Raw genomic sequence first — 26321 nt, 5'->3', positions numbered from 1 at the left:
ACCCTCTATATCCTCCCATCACCCCAAGAACCAGCCAGTCACAAAGGATTGTATCCTTCATCACCCAGTACCACCCCAGACTGAAACAACAAAACCACATCCTTCGCCAGGGCTTTGGTTACCTATTATGCCCTGAAATGAGGGACATCCTACCCGAGACATTTCCCACTCCTCCTAGAGTGGTGTTCTGTCACCTGCCAAACTTCCACAACATCCTAGTCCATCTCCAAGCCACTCTCAATCCCAACCCTTTGCCACAAGGATCATATTCCTTTGGAAGACCCACATGCAAAACCTGTCCAATCTGCTCACCCAGCACTTCCTATTCCAGTCCATCACAGGTTTATCCTACCCCACCAGGGGCGGGGTCACCTATGAAAGTAGCTCTTCTGCGATCACTGCACAGCTTTTTATATTGGTATGACCACAAACCACTGTCAACCAGGACGAATGGCCAATGCCACACTGTGGACAAGAGCAAAGTAAACCACCCTGTGGCACAACATGAAGCTAAACATAACACACTTTATTTCAATGGCTGTTTCACTACTTGCACCATCTTGATCCTTCCCTTCACCACCAGCTCTTCCAAACTACGCAGATGGAAGCTATCCTTACAACACATTCTCCACTCCCGTAACCATCCCGACCTCAACATAGGATAATATACTGTTCCCACACCCTCCATCCAAAAGTTTCCACCCCCTCTGTCCTATCGTCTCCTCCCATCTCCCATCCTGTTTATTTGCTACCCTCTGCCAATGCATCTGTCCATCTTTCCCTTTTCTGCTCCTGTTTTCTCCACCTCCATGCCCTACAACCTCCTGATGCTGAACCTGTAGGTGTTCTAGTCCCTGCACACTCCATCAGACAGCATTCATCTCTCCCCCACCAGTACACTACTACCCCTTCCCCTTCTGCTCCCCCTACCGATTGCTGCTTGCATCCCACGTAAGAGTTGAATTCTGTGTGTGTGTGTGTGTGTGTGTGTGTGTGTGTGTGTGTGTACCCTGCAATATTTTTGGACGCATATGTATAGAGGAAGAACAAGTCCAGGTGACTGTTTTCAACTTCTTCTACTGTCTGGAGAAGCATTGAAATTTTTGTTTTTGCAGTTTATTTTACAGGCAGAGGGTTGGTTGGCTCATAACTGTATTAGAGGGCTGGGGAGAGAAAGTGGTAGCTAGTACGTGTACGTACACTCAACAGCACAAAAAATGGCTGTGAAAAATTTGAATTACCCGCCACGTTAAGCACTAACCAATCACATTACAGGTTGTACAAATCTGCTCATAGTAAAGAACAATTGTAATTTTGAAAGTAGTAGAAGGATTAACACCTTTTTGACACTTAGGATAAAGATGCAACCTCTAAAACATGTAAGAAGACTGCGCTGTGTTATTCGTAGCATAGCATATGTAGTACAGGCATTCCATTTCATGACGTGGAGTCGGGAATGGTAAGTATCTAAATGTCGGCAGTTGTAGCTCAATGGCATAGTTAGCGGTTTAGTAGGCAACTGCTTGGCAATGAGATCTGATTCATAAGCGGCTTAGTGCAATTTTTCTTGCATTACTTCTTTCATTTTTTCAATCTGTAAAAATCACAAAATTAATAGAAAAAACAATTGACAATTCTTACTAAGACATTTTCAGCCCTCAAATGGGCACACCATATTTCTTTAATTCTTAATGTAACTTCCAAAAGACCTTCAACTTCAATGACTGACTGCAATCTGTGAGAAAGGGGTCTCATTTTCTGACCCCTCCTCCTAGGCAGCTAGGGTGATGTCTCAAAGGTCATCTTGGGTTCTTTGTGTAGGTCAGGCCAGTTTTCTTGCACAGTCTGTTTCATCTCTGCCCCTACATATTCAACAGGGTGGAGAAGGAAGCCATTCATGAAGAGTAATGCCATTCTGTTCTGCAAACCACTCCTCTACCATTGTTGATATGTCTACAGGAGACCGATCTTGGGCAGCCAAGTTGACATACCCTTTAAAGCATTCCAAGTCCACGTACACATCCAGTCCCAAACTGTCACTGGCACAACAACAATGATTATGAATAGCCTGTTGATGATGACACTTTGTGCATGAATAATGAGTCTGAACTGAAAGCAATGTGGTACAGGTATTTCAACTTGCTGGTGTACTGTCCTTGGGCATTATTGAACAAGTCATGCGCTCTGCTTCAACAGACTGACTGTTACATATCAATGAAACAGTGTGAATAAGTCTCTCATATTATGCCAAACAGAGGTAGTACATTTAAATTCTTTTGACTCCAGAGGGGTCATACTCCATCAGATGTGACTCACTGAAAGTCAAAATTCTATTGCATTTTCTGCAAGAAGTTAGCTGCACATCATCAAAATATGTTTCATGTAACACAATGGAGAGCATCATGGACAACAAATTATTGAACCAGAAGAATGTCTCTCTTATGGCAAAAAACTGAAAATATTCACATGGATCTGAACATGAGATGCTTAAATATATGTAAAGCCTGCATGTTGCTTGTTCAGCTACAGCGACCACCTACATCTACACTCTGCAAACCACCATTATGTGCATGGCAGAGGCTACATCCCATTGTACCATTATCAGAGTTTCTTCTCATTCCATTCACATACCGAGGATGGAAAGAATGATGGTTTAAATGCCTGTGTGTGATGTAATTAGTCTAATTTTATTCTTATGATCCTTTTGTGATGGGTTTGTAGCATATTCCTAGAACCATCATTTAAAGCCAGTTCTTGAAACTTTGTAAGTAGTCTATGCCTGTCTCCAAGAGTTTGCCAGTTCAATTTCTTCCACATCTCTGACACACTCCCACAAGTCAAACAAACGTGACCATCTTCAAACCTGTATCTATTCAGTTGATATACACTAAATCTATAGATATAACACATTATTTGCAGAAAAGATACTTTACCTTCTTGGAACAGTCAGACAAGAACAGTTTCCTGTAGTTTTTCAAGTAATGTAAATAGAGAAATATAGCACATTGGTTTTCAATCTTATCAGTGCTGCACCTGACCAACTGGCAGTGATTTAAGTGCGACAATTTTCGTCAAGTGTACCTCTGCTTTTTGTTTGTTAGTACATTAAGGGAAGGGTTGTTTGGATTCTGTGGTTTACTGGAGCTATACATGTCTTGGGTAGATGGGGATCCATTGATGGGGACAGATTACCTGCAGTACGTTGAATCTTTCGTGCAGATTCAGCGGAATTAGTAATGACTTTAAAGAGTTATAGATGTGGCTCTTTTTACAAGGTTTGGCAACAGACTCAGTTATACAGTAGGCTGAGGGCTAGGTTAGGTTGGAAGGTAACAGTTTAGTTGAGGATCAGTGAAACTAAGAAATCATTATGATCTTTCCAGAATGAGATTTTCACTCTGCAGCAGAGTGTGCACTGATATGAAACTTCCTGGCAGATTAAAACTGTGTGCCGGACCGAGACTAACTCGGGACCTTTGCAAAGTTTTAACCTACCAGGAAGTTTCACGATCTTTGTTTATAAAAACACTGCTCATTCCATATCACATATACATCCCTGAGGAAACACCTATTTGATCTGAGAATTACAATATAATTTGTTAGTAACAACAGCTCAAATCTTATTCCCAAGGAGGTACAGCATGCTGAATTTTACTTTTGCTGTTTTCATGTTAATAGCAACGTGAAAAGTTATCTCATATTGCTGCCACCAGCCAATTGTTAAGGTGTCACACTGCTGACTAATCCCAAATAACTTTATGACTGACACATTAATGGTTGGGTGGGGAGGGGGGGAGGGGGAGGTTGGCAGTGTTGCCAGCATGCCATGCGCTCATGTGGATAATATTAAACACTATATTTGGTTCTCCACTCGCAACACATGCAACTTGCTTCACCAGGCAAAAGAACTGCATTCACTTACGACACATTCAGCACAACAGTGCCTACGGAACAGCTGAGGTTGGCTGGAGACTGATCCGTACCACTCAACTTGCAAAAATGTCATCACAAAGTTATTTTAATCACTGTACTGAAAGTAATTAATAACACTTTTGCTCACTCGTCTGCTGTAACTGACTGCAAACCTGCCATTTTGCATTCCAATTACAGCCTGTGACAAGCACTGCCCACCCTACTCTGCAAAACATAACATGCCAACTACTGCATGTCTATCCGGGTACTATGCACTTGACGAAAGTATGTAGCCTATCTTTTAAATTGTGGCTTTCTTGCTAATGTAGAATTTGTCACTTATCACCATTGTGAGCCATGATGAAACAATAATGTAATAAGAAATCACTAGATAATCCACCACTATGACACCTGATGTCCATACAGCCTATGACATTTACAGCGGAGAGCTCAGATTATTATTGAACACTCACTGGCTGTCTGATAAAGCATTACCTCAGATGTACAAAACATGTACACTTTACCTGCCATCATTTGTGACTACAGACACGAACCACAACAGCTGAATGTCAACCAACATTTAATCATTTCAGAACTAACACATCTTTAAGGATTTAACACAGTACTGCTTGTACAGTATATAGATCAAACATAGCATAGCATTTAAAATATAGAGAGTAGACGCTACTACCGAGCACACTAAGACCTGTACAAAATTCTATATTATTCAAAGATTTGATAAAATGTACTGATGTAATCCACAGAAAGAGAGTGACGACCTGAGGTCTATATATTACATAAGACTAGATTTAACTGAGGCAACTACTGTGTTCTTCGGCAGGTACAAAGGCTTAGACACGAAACACGAAGAGATTCTTTTTCACAAACACTCTGGCGACTTTAAGGCATAAAGCAATAAAACGTTATGTTACCTTAGGGTAAAATGTCATGAAATCTGCTGACAAGAGTCTTCGTAGGAGGACGGCTGCCATTTGACGCTCATCTTCATTCACTGCTGCATTCCTAACTGTGCTTAGTAGACATGGAACTTTCGATTCGAATGGCAAATTGTTGTATGTCTCCTGAAAAAAGTTATCAAGTATTAGATGAAGTGGAAAGGGTAGAGCCATGGATTAGCTGATTTTTCCCCCCTGAAACGGTCACCTCTTTAACTTATGAGCAGTCTCCCGTCACAAAAGGTTAAGTGCGTTCCATCATTTTCTCCCTACGCAAAAGATAAGTCATTCCTATTACACTACCCTACTGAGATTTACACATCTCAAATTGACGAAAACACTATCAAACTACCATCAGCGAGAATAATTACGTTAGTTAGTAATAAAATAGACAATTCAGTGACAACACGAGGCGACTGCCAACGTGTAAATTATTGAGAAATATGTCCATTAATGACCTATGCAAATCACAGATCTGATGGATATTTTAATACAGCTATATTTCGCAGAATTTCTTACCTCTGCTGTAGATCTAACAGCATTATCAGTACTTAGGAGGCTGGTAATTAGTTGTTGAAATTGCTCCTGCTCTGCCGCCATTTTACCCTCAGACATTAAAAGAACGGCTACGCATGCGTTATTCAATTCGCGCGTTTTTGGCGCCTATCACAGATATTGTTGTTCTGTCAAACACAATGAGTATGAGTAACCTATGGTAATTACACTTGGTTAACGAAAGAAATTTAATCCTATCAAATGAACTTGGCAGCACGGTAGTAATTAAAAGGTAGAGCAAATATATATCAACCACGTTTAAAAAGTATTTACTTCCTTGTTCGACATCGGCAAGACTGTTGTGTAAATAAATGCAGGCTGTTAAAATGTATCATTATTATGTATTGGCCAATTCCCGTTGGGTGTCACGTCACGTCACATCGAAACATTCCACAATGTATTTCAAATGGCGGGATTCACATTGGCCGTCATGTCACGTCACGTCACGGCACGGCACCGTCAAGGTTTCTCGGGAACAAGTTCATCGTCTGTCGTTGATCACGTGACCCCCCAAGCTTGTTGTTTGTTTGTTGTGGTCTTCAGTCCTGAGACTGGTTTGATGCAGCTCTCCATGCTACTCTATCCTGTGCAAGCTTTTTCATCTCCCAGTACCTACTGCAACCTACATCCTTCTGAATCTGCTTAGTGTATTCATTTCTTGGTCTCCCTCTACGATTTTTACCCTCCACGCTGCCCTCCAATACTAAATTGGTGATCCCTTGATGCCTCAGAACATGTCCTACCAACCGATCCCTTCTTCTGGTCAAGTTGTGCCACAAACTTCTCTTCTCCCCAATCCTATTCAATACTTCCTCATTAGTTACGAGATCTACCCATCTAATCTTCAGCATTCTTCTGTAGCACCACATTTCGAAAGCTTCTATTCTCTTCTTGTCCAAACTATTTATCGTCCATGTTTCACTTCCATACATGGCTACACTCCATACAAATACTTTCAGAAACGACTTCCTGACACTTAAATCTATACTCGATGTTAACAAATTTCTCTTCTTCAGAAACGCTTTCCTTGCCATTGCCAGTCTACATTTTATATCCTCTCTACTTCGACCATCATCAGTTATTTTGCTCCCCAAATAGCAAAACTCCTGTACTACTTTAAGTGTCTCATTTCCTAATCTAATTCCCTCAGCATCACCCGACTTAATTCGACTACATTCCATTATCCTCGTTTTGCTTTTGTTGATGTTCATCTTATATCCTCCTTTCAAGACACTGTCCATTCCCCCAAGCTTATCTCCTTCCAATACACAGCCATGCTCTCATTCTTGATAATCCGTTTCTCCGTGCTTCCTTAGGTCGTGGTTTTAGGCATTGATATCAGTTGTTATTCTACGTCTTTGTCAATTGTTATGGAGGACAGCCGTACGAGTTGAGATCACGTGACGTGATAGACAGCGTGAATACACCCGGACGTGATGGTGCTATGATGTGACGGTGCCGTGACGGCCAGTATGAATTGGCCTATACAAAAATTTAACCTCTTTCCGTGTTTTTTGGTCGTATTTACAACATCTGGTTACTGTTGATTATTTGTTATTACTATTATTTAAGAAATATATGTTTTTTCCATATCAATGGTTAATTTCTAAGGAATTTTGTGTTTTATGGATAAAACTTGCTACGTAATGTGCGAAATTGATCTTATTTTTATTTGGTGTTGTTAAATTAAGTTGTGTACAAAAGTTGTAGGACAGCTCAAAGAATATAATATTACACTGAGAAAAACAAACAGCACTGCAAACAATATACATACAAGGTATTCCTAATGTCTGCAGGCCATTAAGGTATGTTAAGATCAGTTGTCCTTTTGGGACAACATACTAAACACATGAACGTGTTGTGTCTGTTCTTTCGGACATGTCCGAAAGAACAGACACCATGCAGCTCCGAGCGAGCCGAGATAGTCTGATCAGTTGTGATAACACTGTGTCCCACATGGCGCAGTGGTTACCACACCTGTCTAGTTAGCAGCGGATCCCGGGTTTGAATCCTGGTCCAGTACACATTTTCACTCATCGCCACCGATTCCACGTAATGTCCCAATGCAGCTGACAGCAATGACCCCTCCCCTTCCTTTCCTTTCGTTCCCTCTTCATCTTCAACTTACATATAATGTACTGAATATTTTCCCACTCTGTTTCACCTGCAGCTGATAAGCCAACTCATTATTTCCTGTTATGTCACTTGAGATTCTAGTCAAGCAAGTGGGTGGTCTTTGATGCCATAGTGTGGGAGTTTTTGTACTAATACATTATGTTTTACACAGTCAATCGCTTTAGCGACATCAAGAAAATCCACACAGGATGCCTACAATTCAGTTCATCTAGAACTAATATCACTGCAAAATACGATCTATGGACAAAGTAAACTAAACTAAAACACAAGATTATAGTCCTGCAGACTATAAAGTCATTTACTATAGAAGGAAACAAATAAATTCTATAGATATTACACAACAATCTCATGTCTGCCCACATTCACCAATATTGGTCGCAACTGTTTTTATAAAACGTTTCAAACAAGGCATACTTATCTACATCTACACTCTGCAAACCACTGTGAGTTGTATGTACGTGGAAAGAATGATTGTTTGAATGCCTCTATGCATGCAGTAATTATTCTAATCTTGTCCCAACGATACATGTGTGAGAGAAACGTAGGGGATTGTAGTACAGGGTGTATCAAAAATAATCATCCGATTTTTAAAAAATCAGAACTATTATGTTATTTGAGATATGCATGTGAACAACAAACTGTTGGAAAGAACGAACTCGCGAGTTTTACATGGTTCCTATTATGGTAGTAGCAGTGTGCGCCCACTTCAGTTCTAGTAAAAATGGTGTTGGGACAACAGAAAGCATTTCTTATTTTACATTTTGCACAGTTCATGTCAGTAATAACTGTTCAGCGTGACTTTCGTACTAGGTACAGTGTGGGTACTCCTACAGCACAGACCATTAGATGATGACATGAACAATTCCAAGAAACAGATTGTTTATGTAAAGGCAAATCGCTGGGCCATCATCGAGCGTCTGACACAGATGTTGAACTCATCCACCATAGTTTCACAAGGAGTCCACACAAATCCATCCGCTGTGCAACTTGACAGTTCAACATGCCCCTGATGTCTGTCTGACGTGTGTTGCGTCGACGTTTACACACGAAACCATACAAAATTCACCTACTGTAAGCTCTTCGTGAAGGTGGCGAACAATGAGTGGAGTTCTGTAATTTCACTCTTGGCAAGATGGAGGATGACAGTTTTCTTCCACGCTTAGTGTTAGTTTTAACGGGAAAAGGTGTATGGTCCATTTTTCTTTGCCGAGAACAGTGTTACAGGAAGTACATATCTCGATATGCTTCAGAACTTTCTTTTCCCACAGCTGGAGACTAATTCGAATGACTTCATTTACCAACAAGGTGAGGCACCACCACACTGCGTGCGAATTTTTAAATCAAAGGATGACTGAACGATGGATCTGTTGCACTGGACCAAATGATTCAGCCTTACAGTACTGGCCAGCAGGATCACTGGACCTGACTGAATGTGATTATTTATTGTGAGATTTATGTGCGTCCATTACCAGCAACATGAATGAACTGAGACATCTCATAACAGCAGCTGTGGAAGCTGTAACTCAAGACATGCTCGCTGCAGTGTAAGAACAGTTTGAATATCACACTCACATATGCCATGCATCGCAAGGCGGGTATATTGAACACCTATGAAAAGGAATGAAAAAAAATTTTGAGTTTCCTGTTCACCAAAAAAACAAAATTCATTGCAAATGTTCGTAGTTTCAGAAATATGGACGTGCCAAATAAGATTATTCTTTTTGATGCACCCTGTATATCCAAAGAGTAATCATTTAAAGTCAGTTCTTGAAAATTTGTTAATAGACTTTCTCAGGACAGTTTACGTCAATCTTCAAGAGTCTGCCATTTCAGTTCCTTCAGTGTCTCTGTGATGCTCTCCCATGGATTAAACAAATCTGTGACCATTCGTGCTGCCCTCCTCTCTATACGTTCAGTATCTTCTGTTAGCCCTATCTGACACAGGTCCCACAGACTTGAGCAGTATTCTAGGATGGGTCGCCTTAGTGATTTGTAAGCATTCTCTTTTGTAAACAGATTTCACTTCCTCAGTATTCTACTAACAAACCAAAGTCTACCACCTGCTTCATGCATGACTGAACCTTTGTGATCATTCCATTTCACATCCCTGCAGAGTGGTGTACCCATGTATTTATTTGTATGAGCTGGCCGATTCCAACAGTGAGTCATTGATATTATAGTCATGGGATAGTCGTTTTGTGCAGCACAAAATTTTACATTTCTGAAAATTTAGAGCAAGTTGCCAATCCCTGCAGCATGTTGAAATCTTATCAAGATCTGATTGAATATTTATGCGGCTTCTCTCAGATAGTACTTCATTATAGATAACTTCATCTGTAAAATGTCTGATTTTACTATTAATATTGTCTGAAAGGTCATTAACATACACCATGAATAGCAAGGGTCCTAGCACACTGCCCTGGAGCACACTCAAAGTTACTTCTACAGCTGATGATAACTCTCCATCCATGATAAAATGCTGTGTCCTCCCTACCAAGAAGTCCTCAATCCAGTCACAAATTTTATTTGATACCCCATGCTCGTACTTTTGAGAATAAGCATAGGTGCAGTATGGGGTCAAATGCTTTTTGGAAAACACATAACATTGCATCTACCTGGTTCTCTTCATCCAAAGCTTTCAGTATGTCGTTTGAGAAAAGTTGGGTTTCACACAATCGATGTTTTCGAAAACCTTGTTGGTTGCCATTGAGGAGGTCAATCTCTTCAAGACACCTCATCATGTTTGAGCTCAGAATATGTTCTAAGATTATACAATAAATCATCAAAGATACGGGATGGTAGTTTCGTGGATCACTTGTACTACCTTTTTTGTAGACAGGCATCATCTTTGCAGTTTTCCAAGAACTGTGCGTGGTTTTCTGTTCGAGGGAGCTATGGTAGATTATAGTGAGGAGAGGCTCTAGCTAACTCAGCCACAAATTCAGTATAGAATCTGACAGGAATTCCATTGAGACCTGCAGCTTTGTTCAGGTTTATTGATTTCAGTTTTTTCTCAACACCATTTACACTAATATTTATTTCATTCATCTTTTCAGTGGTATGAGGGTTAAATTAGGGAAATTTTTCTGGATTTTCCTTTGTAAAGGAACATTTGAAAACGGAGTTGAGCGGTTCAGCTTTTGCATTGCTACCATCAATTTCAGTTCCTGTATCATTCGCTAGGAACTGGTCAAAATTTGCTGCTATTAACAGCCTTTACATAAGACCAAAATTTTTTTGGGTTCAGTGAAAGATCATTTGACAATATTCTGCTATGGTAGTCATTGAAGGCATCATGCATTGCTCTCTTGACAGCCAAACGTGTTTAATTCAGCATATCTCTATCTATAGCCATACACTTTGTTTTACACCTATTATCAGTAATGTCTGTTTCTTTAGAAGTTTCTTTACAGTGACTGTGTAACATGGACATTCCCTCCAATTGTGAACTGTTCTACTAAGTATATATCTATCCGGCGTGTAGTCAACTATACTTTTAAACTTCAGCCAGAGTTCCTCTACATGCTCCTGACCTGTACTGAAAGTTTCAAGTTCCTCACAGAGATATGACATTACTGATTTCTTACCTAGTTTACTGAACATATATAACTTCCTGCTCGTTTTAGTCGTCCATTGTGCTATGGAAATCATTATTGCCACAACCACATCATTGTCACTGATAATAGTTTCGATGTGGATATTCTCAAAGAGGTCAGGGCTTTTTGTTGCCATTGGATCCAACGTATTTCCATCATGAGTAGGGTTTCTAACTATCTGTTCTAGGTGGTTTTCAGAGAAGACATTTAGCAAAGTTTCACAGGATGTCTTATCACACACACCACTAACAGAACCGTAATTTTCCCAGTTAATTGTTGGGTGGTGTTTTTTTCTCTACTGCGCCAAACACGCCATCTCCATTTCTCATTTGCTTGTCCTTCCGATATACACTTAAATTTTCCCACAAAATCTCACTGCTATCAATTTCAGGTATCAATCAGCATTCTGTACCTAGCATTATATGAGCTTCACTGCTTTTCATCAGTGCTTCAAACTCTGGCACTTTGTTGCGAATGCTTCGGCAGTTTACCATTAAGATTTTAATACTCTCACCTGTGGGAGGCATTTCTTTCGATTTTACACTGACACTTCTGGGTTTGCTACAACTGTCATCTGGATTGGATGGAGAGTCGCCTAATCCAAAAACCCCTGTGTGCACTCCACACACATTCCGCCACCTGAGTAGCAGCGTCTGATGTGTAGTGCACACCTGACCTGTTTATGAGGACCGTTACAGCCTAGGTTGTCACAGAACTTTCGAAGTCTGTAGTTCAGTCCTTCCAATCAACTCAGAACCAAAGGGCCACGATCAGTTCCGAGGACAATGCTGCAAATTGTGAACTTCGCCGAAACTCCATGCACAAGGCTGGTCTTCTCAACCTTCTCTGTCAATGGCTGAAATGACCCAAGAATGATTTGAAGCCCAGATGACAGGCATCATCTGTTCCAATGTGCGCCATAGTCTGCAGTTGGTTGCATACTGTCCCCTCAAAGGCTGCTGGAATAAACCCCTCCAACATGTTGATTGAGCCCCCAGGCACACACACGAATTGCATCTGGTATGCTTTCCTGTCTCTTGTTGCAATTTCCCTAAGGGATACCATCATTCACCGCACATTTGAACTGCTGACGATAAATAGACCTACCTTTCTGTGTTTGCCTCCTCCTGACACTGGACAAAACAGGCTTCACCACAACAAGTGAAGCGAATCCCACTGGGTGAATTTCATTGAAAGATGGCACCTCGAAGTTTTTGGTTAGGGAGATCGGTACAACACCCTGAGTTCTCTCTAGTCCCCCATCCACCTTATACAAGACGCCTATATCTACTATTGACACGCCACTTGCAGTCAAGTGGACGGGTAATGACAGATACTGTACTTGCTGCAGAGCAGACAGGATCCACAAGAATGGATAGTACTTGAGGTACCTCTGGTACAGGCATCACAGTTACACGACTCTCAAGAGCTCTTCCAATACACCAATTAGTAATAGTTGTCAATCCCTTGGCAGTAGTCAGGTCGATTTCCAGCTGCTTGCGAACGTCCTCGGTGTTTAAGAACAGCTGATGCCATGTATTACAAGGCATTGAACAAAGGATTTTAAAATAAACTTGTTGGTTATCTTTTAATCTGTAGAGCTAAAAAGTTGTTATTCGCTATAAGAATTGAAGCATATACACAAAATGAGATATCTATTAAGGCAACACAAAAACCTGCAGTTATAATGACTAGTTTCCTAAAACGTTTTGTGTTAATTGTAGTTGTTAGCGAACTCGAAAACCGAGTTGAAATGAAATGTCGTGTGGCTAGGGCCTCCCGTCGGGTAGACCGTTCGCCTGGTGCAGGTCTTTCGATTTGACGCCACTTCGGCGACCTGCGCGTCGATGGGGATGAAATGATACTGATTAGGACAACACAACACCCAGTCCCTGAGTGAAGAAAATCTCCAACCCAGCCGGGAATCGAACCCGGGCCCTTTGGATTGACAGTCTGTCACGCTGACCACTCAGCTACCGGGGGCGGACGAAAACCGAGCTAATTTACGATAAAAGCAGTTAATATATAGGGCTACTTCTTCAGGGAAAATTAGATGTAACACAAGATGTTAGTTAGTAAATCTGCTACAGTAACTAAATCACAGACTCCGATTTGTTACAAACTGATGGTAGATTATACAAAGGACATTGGTAACTTGCGAAATTTCTCAAAAACGCATATTTATTTTGGTTGATATGCAATTAAATTCAAGATTAATGTGTACTTTGGCTGAATTGTGAACCACAAACGCTGATTTGCTACTAATTAAATCACGTTTCCAAAACACTTGTACCACTAACCTACGAATATATAGTTTTTAAGCATCCGAAATTTCTGAAACTAACCTATTTCTCAGGTAATTGTACAATGAAATTAGAGAAAGATTGTTTTGAATGATTATAGGCCTAATGTGCTTAAAAATTTAGTTTAAGCGTACATTCGACGATAACAATACTAGTTTATCGCGGCACATGCGAATGTTCGAAATTTCACAATATATCACAGTACAAACGGTTTTGATACTATCAATGAAATATTACACAGAAGAAGCGACGTGAACAGTAAAGTAAGCTGATATAGGCCTTAAGATCGACACACGATATTGTACAAGCGGTCTCACACACAACGGTAAATTCCTAAATCGGCTTTTATATATAAATAAACGTGCGTATTGCGGATTTTTCACTTGGCTGATACTGTGCACATTTCTAGACTGGTGTACCGAAGAAGAGCGCTGCAGAGTAGGTTTATCTCGATGAAGATCGCTAAAATGTGCAGCAGCAACAAAGCATGTCTTCTTCCTGTTGCCCAATGAGACAATATAGTGAAAATCTTTTTTAAAAAAATAAGTAAATGTGTGCACAATTACTGAGGTACCTCCTCATGCAGTCTGCAGCTAAAATACTAGGCCTGATTCTTGAGTAACAGTTTTCAAATCAACAACCAGATATCATATAGAGCGCATTTTCAGCAATCTTATAACAATTCACGATTTGTCACGTATGTTGGATGTTAGAAGCGTCTAGCGACAGAAAAACTATCGCAAATACCTACCGAAATATAAGAGAAAATGCCTATGATGAGCAACATTAAGTATTCCACCAAAACAAATAAGTAGAGTGCATAATTCTAAGTCAGATTCTTAAGTAGAATCATTAATACATGACTTAGGAAATAATGATCATGAAAACATAAAGATAATGTTACTATACTGCCTGAAATATCAAACAAATGCGTGCTTTACTGGACGAACATTGACTATCCCATGAAGAATTAGTAAGTGATCCAATACGATATCTATGATTATCATTTAAAAAATGTTCATATAATGTGGTACAATTTCACTTGACTTGTCCTATAAGTTTTCACTAGTACACTCCTTGAAACAGGACCAAATAAAATCTATTAGTGAAAGGTCATGGGAGATCAAATCTGTAATGTGGTCAAGTACCAGTGTACACCAATAAAAGATTTAAATTGATTATTAAAATTATAGTTAAAAATTAACCTTAAAATAAAATTCTGAGGGCGATGTTACTGTAGGCAAGTATTTCCAATGCTTAATTGTTTCCGCTATTTCTTTGACAAGTCTATGTAGTCGACAGATAGGGGAAATATTTGCAATGCTCAATTTTCTTCCCTATTTCTTTGACAAATCTACACAGTTGATGGGTAGCGGTGTGTCGTTTGTCAGGGAGCAGGCGTTTGGGTCCTAGGTGCCAGTATTATAGTTTCTTCAGAACCTTCTACAACGCAGGTAGTAGGCACCAACATTAGATAAGGCTAAAACAACAGTGTGCTTCCACACCACTCTTTGGATCCAATAAGACACAAACTGATACCAGACGGGTTAGCATTTGTTATAGCAGTTCAGAGAAAGAGAATGTTAATGTAGCATTACTTAATTGCACGAGTGTCTATGGAAAGGTCCTGAACTAGTCTTGCTTATAAATGATAACGATGTCTGCATTATTACAGGAAGCTGGCTGAAGCCATATGTCACTGGCTATAAAACTCTAAACTCCAAATGGAATGTTTGTCACAAAGATAGGTTGAATGCCGGTGGTGGCGGAGTGCTTATAGCAGTACAAAATGTGATAATACCTAGTGAGCTTAATCTCAGTTCCGAGTATGAAATAATTTGGGCGAAGACAGGTGTTAAAGGTGCATCAAAAATGGTCGTCAGATTCTTCTGACGGGAGCAGTAGTGGTGGAACATTTGAAGTGAAATTTGGGAATATTTCCCATAAATTTCCTGTTAGTGTGTGGTATTAGGTCTTGATACAAACTTATCAACTGTACACTGGGAGACTCAAGTGATAGGGAGGGTAGCAGAGCAGGGAATCATACGAAATTATTCTAAATACTTATCCAAAAAATTGATTGAGCAGTTAAGCAGAGAATCGACTTGGCACCCCACTGTGCAGACAACGTGCTATGATTGGGAACAATTCCCTTGTGTTGAGGAATGTAGTTCTACTGCTGACACCTTCACACGGACACCTGTCATGTGTAAGCTGTAAGCTACAATTATTGTGCATTTGATTAATGTGGACGTGACCGACTCCACAGAGCTGACTGGTCTGGACATGACACATTTATATCTTATAATTATGTGAGTACACCATTCTTCACAACTTTATCTTTCATTTTGTACGTTAACCCCTTAGCACTTGTACTCTAATAGGACCTCCTCTTGTTTACAGTTGGTGGCACCTGAAGGTGACGCTTGAGCTTCAAAACCTGTTGTGCAATAAACAAAGAAATTGCTGGCAACTGAAGTGGATCTTTTATTATATAAAGACTTACGTGGAGTTGCAGTATATGTGGTATTTTTGAATAAAAACCCAATGTATAACATGAAAAAGATGAAAGCTAGGTGTCAGATTTTTCTTGCTGAGCTCACTGGAGATTTGGTTCAACCAAATATCAAAATATGGCCAAATAGGACTTCGTAAATCTGTTCTTCATTTATGGAATGTTCTGTGCATGAACCTCAAGACTCCAGTGTACCAGTAAAAGGAAAAACTCCAACTAAAAAAGTGTTGATACAGAAGTGATCCTAAAAAAGGAAGACCGCAGAAAGTTGTATGTAATAACTGCAGAAGGAATGTGTGTGGCGAGCATTCGACCTCCATAGTGATTACATTGATTAAATTCAGTTTACGTTCCATAGACCCAAAAAATGAGACGATTCTCGTGGGTGTGGAACATAAAAACATAATACATTTGAATATAGTACTTACTATCCTGATCATTTCTTAGGGGATTGTCGAAATAGGTGAATACAATGCAGTAAACTGGAACAGCTAATATTTACAGAATTAACACACTGTCAGAATGAAACATTGTTATGCTCTATTAATAAATTTATCAAATGAAAAATACTTAATCTTGCCTGTTGTGACCAAGTGCTGTCAAAACTGAAATCTAACCGACATTTTTACTTAAGCTGGCTTAACAGTCTCTGTTGCGATATTCATCTATATACTATGTACAACAATTGCTCTGTGTGAAAAACACAAAAACAGAGCATTTTCAAGAACAAAATCTATGAGTGTAATACAAGGAACTATAACACATGTACAGGACCTTTTTTTTCCAGGGTTTATCATTCAGTGAATTTTAGAAAATAAAATAAAAATTTTGTTATTTAACCACATTAAATTCTTATGCTGATGTTAATAAAATCTTGCTGAAACACTATTTATTCATATTTTCATTGTTGTCTTAGTGGAAAAATAACATTATGAAGAAACATTGCCTATCAGTCTCACAGGGTCATCTTACGTGTCTACTGTGCAAAAATAGCTTGGGTATTCTAGGATTAACATATAAATATCACAATAACTTCAACTGTTATTGAAACAATAGGCTGTTCATAATGAAGTTGACGAATGAGGCTATGAGATGCACCGAGAATGATTTTTTTAAAACCGAATAGTTCCTTTAAAACATTTGAGAAAGTTTGCAGTGTAGCTGGCATGTGTATGCCTCCAGTCCTAACTGTAATCGAGGTAGGCGGAGAACGAATCGACGTAATGGATGAAGAACATGTCTCAATAGGCGAAAGGCATCTGAGGTGGCCGCTTCTTTGGAACAGAGGATTGAAATCACTTAGCACTGAGAACGAGAACGCGTTTCTGTGCATGGGCCAAGTTATATTGCGCGACCTCTAACATCTTACAAGGCCACGACGTTGAGGTCACGGATTTATTTCAGACTTTGTACACCATTAATGGGCCAGTAAAACAACATAATGAGCAAGTAGTAAAGTGCACCACTCTGGCAATTCCGAGAAAATCGCGGGAGAAGTTTTACACATCTATTACGTAACGGATGTATCTCTGTGAGACAGGTATTGTAGGAAGTCTTTGTGGTCAAGTGGTTAGCGTTCACGCTTGGCAAGCAGGTGATGGAAAAGGCAGCGATTCGAATCTCATTCGTACTGAATGATTTAATGGGAAAGGCAGTGATTCGAATCTCAGTTGTACTGAAATTTTTAATAATTTTTTCTTCTTGGTTATATTATTTAATTTATATGACATTTGAGAGGTAATATAATAAAAAAAAACCTACGTGCGTTTTCAGGAAGTTGTAGTGAATTTCATATATTACTTGACTACTTACTATTTGTAGCTCGCCCAGCTGTCCGTGCAGTCTAACACACTGCTTCCCAAGCTGGAAGGCATGCCGGTCCCCGGCATGAATCTGCCCGGTGGATTAGTGTCGAGGTCCGATGTGCTGGCCAGCCTGTGGATAGTTATTAAGGTGGTTTTCCCTCTACCTCGGGGAATGCGGGCTGATTCCTATTATTCTTTCTCAGTTACTCTACGTAGGCGATTGCTGCGCAAACACTGCCCCCACCCACACATACACCATAATAATTACTCTACCATGCAAACATTTGGGGATACACTCATCTGGTATGAGATGTTCCGAGGTGGGGGGGGGGGGGGGGAGGGTACACTGAGGGCACAACCGCACAATAGCCCTGATTTCGGTGTGGGGCAGCTGTGGGGCACGTGGACTGCTGTGGCCTGTTGTGGGGTTGTGAACCAGAGAGGGCATGGTGGGATGAAGTCTCTCAGTCGTTTCTAGGTCCCTGGTTTAATACACACAATACAATATACACAGTCACTATTTCTAATTAAAATTTCAAGGACGAGGGACAAGCCTGGAAAGGCCAAGTCAAATCTTGATAAATAATTATGCGGCTGACATTATTCACAATGAGCCACAATGCGCCAGACCACAAGAGTAATGAACAATTACTAGCCGGCTGTCTCTTGACACCACACCTTGCAGGATACTACTTGTCATACAGACATGAAAAACATAAATTTAAACTTTTTTATTATATTATCTCCCGAGTGTCGTATAAATTAAATAAAATGAACAGTGATGAAAAAAAGATTAATGATTAAGTTTGAGTGGGAGTCGAACCGTCGTCTCATTCACAATCGTCCCAGGAAGCTCGGAAGCTAATCACTTGACCACCATGAACTCTATCGTCCAGCACCTATGCACATATACATAAGCCACATAACAGACGCGTAAAACATCTCTTGCGATTTTCTCTGAATTGCCAGATTAGTGCATTTTACTAACTGCACGTTATGTCGTTTCAATGGCTTACTAAAGGCATACAAAGTTGGAAGTAAATTTGTGGTCCTAATGCCGTGGCCTCTCTATATTAGGTCGGCTGGTGACAAACCGACCAAAACATTTCGACTCAGTGTAGAACAGGAAATTAGTGGTCATAAGACCTTTACATTGTCACTAAATACGGTTGTGAATAGGAATACAAAGAAAGGTGGGAGGATCTTTCTACTTAGCAAGAGCGACATGAAACAGATTTAAGATTACCTCACTGGTCAGCATGAAAATTTCGTCTCCAAAACTAACAACGTTGAGTATCAGTGGACAAAATTCAAAAGTATTGTACAATATTCTTTAAAGAAGTGTGTGGTGAGCAAAGTTGTGAGACATGGAAGAGACTATGTTAGAAAGCTGCTAGGAAACCAAAGAGAGCTTCACTGCACATTTAAATACATCCAAAGCCTCACAGACAAACAAAAAATAAACATAGCCAAAATTCGTGTGAGGAGAAAATCTGTGAAGCGTTCAATAAATTCAGAAGTAAAATTCTTTCCAATGATTTGACAGAAAATCCTTGGAAGTTTTGGACCTTACGTTGAATCAGTAAACAGATCAAAGGCATTTATCTGATCACCATAACAGTACTGAAAAGAAGGATGACACACAAAAATTCTAACAATACTAAACGTCTTTTTCCGAAACTGTTTCACAGCCGAATATCGCACTGCAGCACCTCCTTTAAAACGTCACATGAACAACTAAATGGCTGATATCGAAAAAAGTGACTGCGGATAGACAAGCAAGTGAAATTGCTCAATAGATGGAAGGCCACTGGACTTGATGGGACATCAGTAGTATTCTACATAGTGTATTCGAAAGAATCTGCCCCTCTTGTAGCATCAGCGTGTGGGATTACGGCGCTGTCTGGTTTATGAGAGCTTGAAAACTATTTTTGTGGCCATTCATAAAGCGAAGGAAAACATACTGACCATAGTATCCAGTCTGCAAGTCCACATTCGTCTTTTGTTCACTGAAATAAATGTTTCTACTCGCCATTTACTCAGCGGGATCAGAAAATATGTTTATATATTAAAGTTTCGAGGTTTAGCTGATTCAACTACATTTTTTTAAAAAATTCACACACAAAACATAATAATATTCCTGACAACAATTGTAACAATAATAATAATAATAATGTCTCCATCATAAATAACACTAGGAGCAGTTCAGAGGCGACCTCTGTGATAAGTTCTCATTAAATGGCTTTCGCCCCGACTTTTAGAAATGAAAGTTACTTGCTCGCCACAAAAGTGGAAAATGATCTTACCATTTGCCACACTGTTTTATTATGGGCGGCACACAAACAGTTATTTCCGTGAAATCTGAGCGAAGCAGGACAGTGTACAGTCCTCGCGAGTTCATTTCCCATTTGCACCGAAAATATGCGTTTAGTTTCAGTCTGGCTGTGACATCACCCAAGACAGCGAGCAAGCCAGCATTTGACTGATGAGGACCATATGGTAGAGGGCGCGAAGTGAAGTCATCGTCTCACTGATGCAGCAGCATCAGCTGGTCGAGTTTCCTTAGTTCGGCCTGGAGCAGGTTAAGCACGGTGAGCTGTTCCTGCAATACCTGATGGGATCGGGATTTGTGACTAGACAGATCGAAGGTCCTAACAGTTGATTTGGGTTTGTCCTGAGTCTGCTGGGAAGTGGATCACTCCCACAGCAGAGCCAGCCACTGTGTTCTTGCCCAGTGGTGTGGTTGGTGTCCCAGGTCTCTGATGAGCCCATTGTGGGATTCACCTTCTTTCTCATAGAACTTGTATGCTGTGGACCGGAAGTGGCCCCTCAGCAACAGGATGCCGGTGTCTTCGTGTAGTTGTTGCCTGGGTTATGCCCTGGGTACACGCAGGACGAGTTTAAGCGCCCTGTTTTGGGCCGTTTTCAGGCTGGCTGTCTCGGAGTCAACGGCATTGCCCCAAAGCATGGCCGCATACTCCAGCACTTGGCATGTCAGCGTGAGTGTAATTCCATGGTGAGAAGGCAGGGTAAAGGGCGTGGAGGCGTCCTATAGCCCTCTCCCTCATCCAGAGAATGTAAGGGCCCCACGAGCGGCGCTGGTCTTGCTTGATGCCGAGGTAAACTACAGTCTTGGTCCATGGGATGCGGCCTCCCATGATGGTGAGTGGCGCATTGTCCGACGGTATCCTCCTCTTACTGAAGATGACCACCTGGCTCCTTGGGGGGATTGAACTTGAGGAGCCATTTAGCAGACCATAGTGTGAGCGTACAGGCTAAGGGAGAATAGGGCAGTGTTGTCAGCATAGAAAGCTAACTCCACCCTATCCACCAGCGGCGCTTCAGCCATATAGAGGGAATACAGTGGGGGACGCAGTACGAACCCCTGAGGTACCCAGCTCGAATAGGCCTGATGGTGGACATTCCTTAGTCGGCCCATATGTGGAATGAGCTGAAAGAGAGGTATGACTTCAGGAGGATCACATGCGATGTTGGGACCCCATGTACAAAGAGTTTGTACATGAGGGGCCGTCATGCCACATGGAGTCAAAGGTCTGGGAGACATCCAGGAATGCTGGCCCAAGGGATTCCCTCACCGTCATGGCCCTCAAACGGGCTCCACAGGACGTAACAGCCGGTGAGTGGTGGCATGGCCACCCCAGAAACCAACTGTTCATCTGGGAAGAGATGTCCCTGGTCGACACGCTGAAGAAGGCACTTCATATAGATCCTCTCAAACACTTTCAAGAGGGCCAGTAACAGATTAATGGTCCAGTAACTTGATGGCAATTGTGGGTGCTTGTTGAGTTTTGGGATGGCGACCACTTCCACATGCTTACACATGGAAGGGAAGACACCTGAAATTAGGATCTCATTGAAGATATCCGCCAGAGGTTGATGTACCATTGGCAGTTGTTACAGCAGGAGCATGCCAGTGATGCCATCACATGCTACCACACATCTGGGCGTTCAGTGTCCGAAGTTGTGAAGCGACATCCTCAGCAGAGATTGGGTAATTATGTCGTCCTCCTCCCTGATAGCCAGGAAGTTGGGGAGCCGTTCCTCAACAAGGCATTTGTCTACCTCGCCAAGTACTTCCTCTACTGGCATGAAGTTGGCTTGGAAGGCGTCAGACAACACACTGGCTTTGGCGTTGAGATTGCTGATGGGTTCCTGGTCGATGAGTAAAGGTGAGGTGCATTGTCTGCACCACAGGAAGCTGTGCACGACACTCCACGATTGAGGGAGGCGACCAAGTCAACCTAGCCCCTGTTCTGGTGGCCCTCCACAGCTGCCTCAATCTCGCAGTGCATTTGGTTTAATAGGCGTTTCATCGTCGGCTGAAGTGTGAGTTGCCACTCAGGGAACATCCAATTTCTTCCAGCAGTATCTGCCAAAATGGGAGGCAGCAGGCGAAGGGAGAAGTCCCTTGGTCGTAGAGGCCAGCCAGGTGTGGCAACGTCAGCAGCTTGGAGCAGTGCATCATTGAGGAAGGCGAGGGCCCTTCCTCCATTGGGTTGGTTGCTTGTTGGAGGTGAGTGAGCATCTTGCTGGTATTGTTTGACATTGACATTCCTGTAGGAGGGATGGTCAGCTTGGACCACTGCAATCACCACATCCATGTCAAAGATCATGGGGATGTGATCTGATGACGAGGCTGTTCTCATCACAGTAGATATAAACTTGTCGATCCCCTTGAGGATGGCAATGTTGAGGGCATCAGGCTGCCCAAGACCTGGGAAGATCGTTGGGTTGAAAGGACCTACAATTATGGCGCAGTTCTGTTGCGCAGAACGCAGGAAGCAACATACACTGCTGTAGGTGAGGAGAGATCCACTTCGTGGTCTTTGCATTGAAGTCCCTGCCAATGAAAAGCCGCCCCTCTACTGCCAGCAGGGTGTCGATGCCAGCGCTCTGAAGAAGCCCCCACGGTGGTTGGTAGGTTGAAATGAAGGTGATCCTGCCAGCAATGGTGTGGATCAGCACGCCAGTGGCCTCGATCATGGCCAGCTTCAGTAGGTGCACCTGGTGGTGCTGGATAGAATTCTTGACATCGACAGTAGTGCCACCACCGGCAGTTACTCTATCTGTCCAGTAGAAGTTAAAGTTGCCGCCCTGACAGGAAATTCCGGGCTTAAGGTGGGTCTCACAGACGAGGCAAATATCTATTGCCTCGACATAGAGAAATTACCTGAATTCTCCATATTGTGTGAACTCAATATTTGCATTGAAAACACAGATCTGCAGACCTTAGGTATTATCGTCATCCATCTATGGCGTGGTGCCAATGGCGACCTGGAGGGCCGTCGAGACAATGGAGACTAGAGCTGGGAGTTGGGGCATGACTGTATTAAGGGTTTGCAGCAGAGTTCAAAGCTCGTTTTCAGGAATCCCATTGGTCAGCGTGGCCATAGGAGTAGAGTCCTGAGGAGCAGGTGGAGCCTGGGTGGTCGTTGCTGGGAAGGCAGGCTGTTTTAGCACGACTGTGGCAGTGTGCTGGGTAACACAGTCAACCTGTTGAGGAGCGGGGGCCACAGGAGAGCGACCTCCGAGGCGTCCACAATGTTGGGAGGTGGACTCCTGGCCAGTCACCTGTGCTTTGCCGACAGACGCGTAGTTGACTCCAGACTGCACATTGTGCGCCACCTGCTGCTACCGCGGTTGTGCGTCTTGAATGCAGTGCAGCCCTTATAGCTAGCCACATGGGTTTCACTACAGTTGCAGCACTTTTGTGGGTCTTCTTTCTTCTTAGAGCATTCCTTGTTCTGATGATGCCTAGCGCACTTGACGCAGTAGACAGGCGTGGTACATTTCTTGGAAACATGGTCGAGTCCTTGGCAAGAGAAGCTTTGCAATCTCTCGCTCTTGACTCGAAATGTCTCGGCCGTGGTATCGATGACAGCGATCCTGTCGATACTGAAGATCTTTCGGTTGACGCAGTTGTCAACCAGGACGATGACGAACAGTGGCGTCTTCCTGTGCGTCCTGGGAAACTTCATCTGGTCAACTGTGCGAACCGCAAAGCCCCTCTCAGGCCTATTTATATATGGGCGCAGTGGACGACCGAAGAGGACACCTGCCGTTATTTTCTCTATCCCCAAGAAGCAACATGGCCGGTTTCTCAGACACATATCATTTTATGACACTATTGTGTATCAATTTTCAATCTTTGTAAATTTTGTATCAATGGAGTTAAGTAGGCACAGAAAAAATTTTAGCTCGCCTACATATAAACTTTGTCGACTAGAATTTTTAGAATGGAACTGACAGTAGCATCAGCATCGAAGCATACTAGTGTTGAGTTTGTATCTGTTCTTGGGCGCAATGACCGACCTCATTTGAACACTTCTGTCAAGAGAGTTAATTTGGAGCTGGAACGGCTGCTCATGTCGGGTGCGGGGTCACACATTGGTGTGGTTCATGTTGATTCTCTCAGTAGGTGGGATTATACTAGGCATGGCCTTCACCTCAACAGGAAGGGGAAGGGTAAATTGGCTGGGGAAATAGCAGGAAAGTTAAAGGGGGGAGGCACTGTCATGAGTGGTAAAATACCAGTGGTTATAAGATTCAGAAAAGACCCTTTTTTAGGGTAGGGAGGACAGAAAGAAAGCAAATTTTAAGAGAGGTTAGAAATGAGACAAACCTTCAGTTTGAGAAAGAAATCAAAAAACATAATTCCAGCTTATTACATCAGCATAAACAGCGATTGGTTAAGAATTTTCAACTGTCAGCAGATATTTTAACTCCACCCAATTTTAACTCAGTCAATGTGAAATGTCAGCTATCTTTATTGCATCAAAATATTCGAGGACTGAGAAATAAAATTAATGAATTAACTATCTGCATAGATGAATTAGAGTCTTCAAACCCAGCTGACATAATCTGCCTCTCTGAACATCATATGACCACTGGTATAGAACTTTTAAGTGTTACAGGATTTAGGTTAGCATCTCACTTTTGTAGATCAGAAATGGAGAAAGGAGGAGTTGCCACATTCATCAGGAACTGTCATAAATTTAATAACATAGACATTCATAAAGTTTGCCTAGAACAGCATATGGAAGCATGTGCAACAGAATTAGAATTTCACAAAAAATCCTTCATAATATTAAGTGTATATCGAGCACCTGCAGGTAACTTTAATCTGTTTGTAAACCACCTTGAAGCTGTACTGGCCCATTTAACAACCAAAAAAAAAAAAAATAGTGGTTGCTGGTGATTTCAATGTAGATTTCCTTAAAGACTCTTATTTGAGTTAGTAACACTATCATTCAACTTAAGTCCCACTGTAAAGTTCCCCACCAGGATAGCCAATTGCTCACAAACAGCCATTGATAATATCTTTATAGAAAAGTACAACGAACAAAATTATATTACAAAACCAATTGTCAATGGCCTCTCAGACCATGACATGCAGTTCCTTCTGTTAAATGTTAATACTGAACAGGATATAAAATCTGTTAAATCTGAGCTCAAGAGGGTAATCAATAAGCCAAAAATTGATTATTTTAGGACACTCCTCAGAGACATTCACTGGACTGATGTTTACAGTGCTCATGGCATGAATGAAAAATATAACATTTTTGCTAATAAAGTGCTTACCTTATTCGAACTCTGCTTTCCCCCAAAACTTACCAAGGTCAGAGCAAAGTCTACAAAGAAGCCATGGATTACTTAAGGAATAGGAATATCTTGTAAAACAAAAAGAAAACTGTATCTGTCAATCCGAAAAAGTTCTGATGTTGATGCTACAGCACATTATAAGAAATACTGCAAAATATTAAAGACTGTAATACGGACATCAAAGCAAATATATTACAAGGAAAAGATAGTCATATCAGATAACAAAACAAAGACAATATGGGATATAGTGAAGGAGGAGACCGGTAGAACCAGACATGAAGAGGAACAAATAGCATTAAGAGTAAATGATACATTGGTGACAGATGTGTATAGTGTTGCAGAACTTTTTAACAAACATTTTATAACTGTTACTGAAAAGATGGGGTTGTCAGGTTCGGTAAATGCTGCTATGGATTACCTTAGACCAGACATTTCAAGTAACTTCCGTAATATGAATTTGACCCTCACAACCCCAACAGAAATAATGTCCATCATAAAATCTTTAAAATCAAAAACATCTAGTGGGTATGATGAAATATCAACAAAGTTAATTAAAGAATGTGATTCTGAGTTATGTAACATATTAAGCTATCTGTATAATTAGTCATTTATCAGTGGAATATTTCCTGAGTGGCTGAAATATGCTGAAGTTAAGCCACTGTTTAAGAAGGGAGATAAAGAAATAGCATCAAATTTCCGTCCAATCTCACTGTTGCCAGCATTCTCAAAAATTTTCGAAAAAGTAATGTACAGTCGTCTTTATAACCATCTTATCTCAAATAACATACTGCCAAAGTCACAGTTTGGATTTCTAAAAGGTTCTGATGTTGAGAAGACTATCTATACTTACAGTGAAAATGTGCTTAATTCATTAGACAAAAAATTGCAGGCAACTGGTATATTTTGTGATCTGTCAAAGG

At 41.3% G+C, this 26321-nt stretch overlaps 1 protein-coding gene across 1 annotated transcript in view; it reads right to left on the bottom strand.

Annotated features, from left to right (window-relative positions):
• LOC126458439 (importin-5) overlaps window positions 1-5542 on the bottom strand; it is a 177550-nt gene extending 172008 nt beyond the window's left edge. The window contains exons 1-2 of the mRNA XM_050095494.1: window positions 5388-5542; window positions 4845-4994 (exon numbers count right to left, since the gene is read on the bottom strand). Coding sequence (XP_049951451.1) covers window positions 4845-4994; window positions 5388-5483 — 246 coding nt within the window. The 5' untranslated portion in view covers window positions 5484-5542. The remainder of the gene's footprint in view (window positions 1-4844; window positions 4995-5387) is intronic.
• Window positions 5543-26321: the final 20779 nt, after the last annotated feature.

The sequence above is a fragment of the Schistocerca serialis genome, chromosome 2 (genome assembly GCF_023864345.2).
Source record: "Schistocerca serialis cubense isolate TAMUIC-IGC-003099 chromosome 2, iqSchSeri2.2, whole genome shotgun sequence".
NCBI lineage: Eukaryota > Metazoa > Arthropoda > Insecta > Orthoptera > Acrididae > Schistocerca > Schistocerca serialis.
This window is presented reverse-complemented; position numbering and strand designations above follow the sequence as displayed.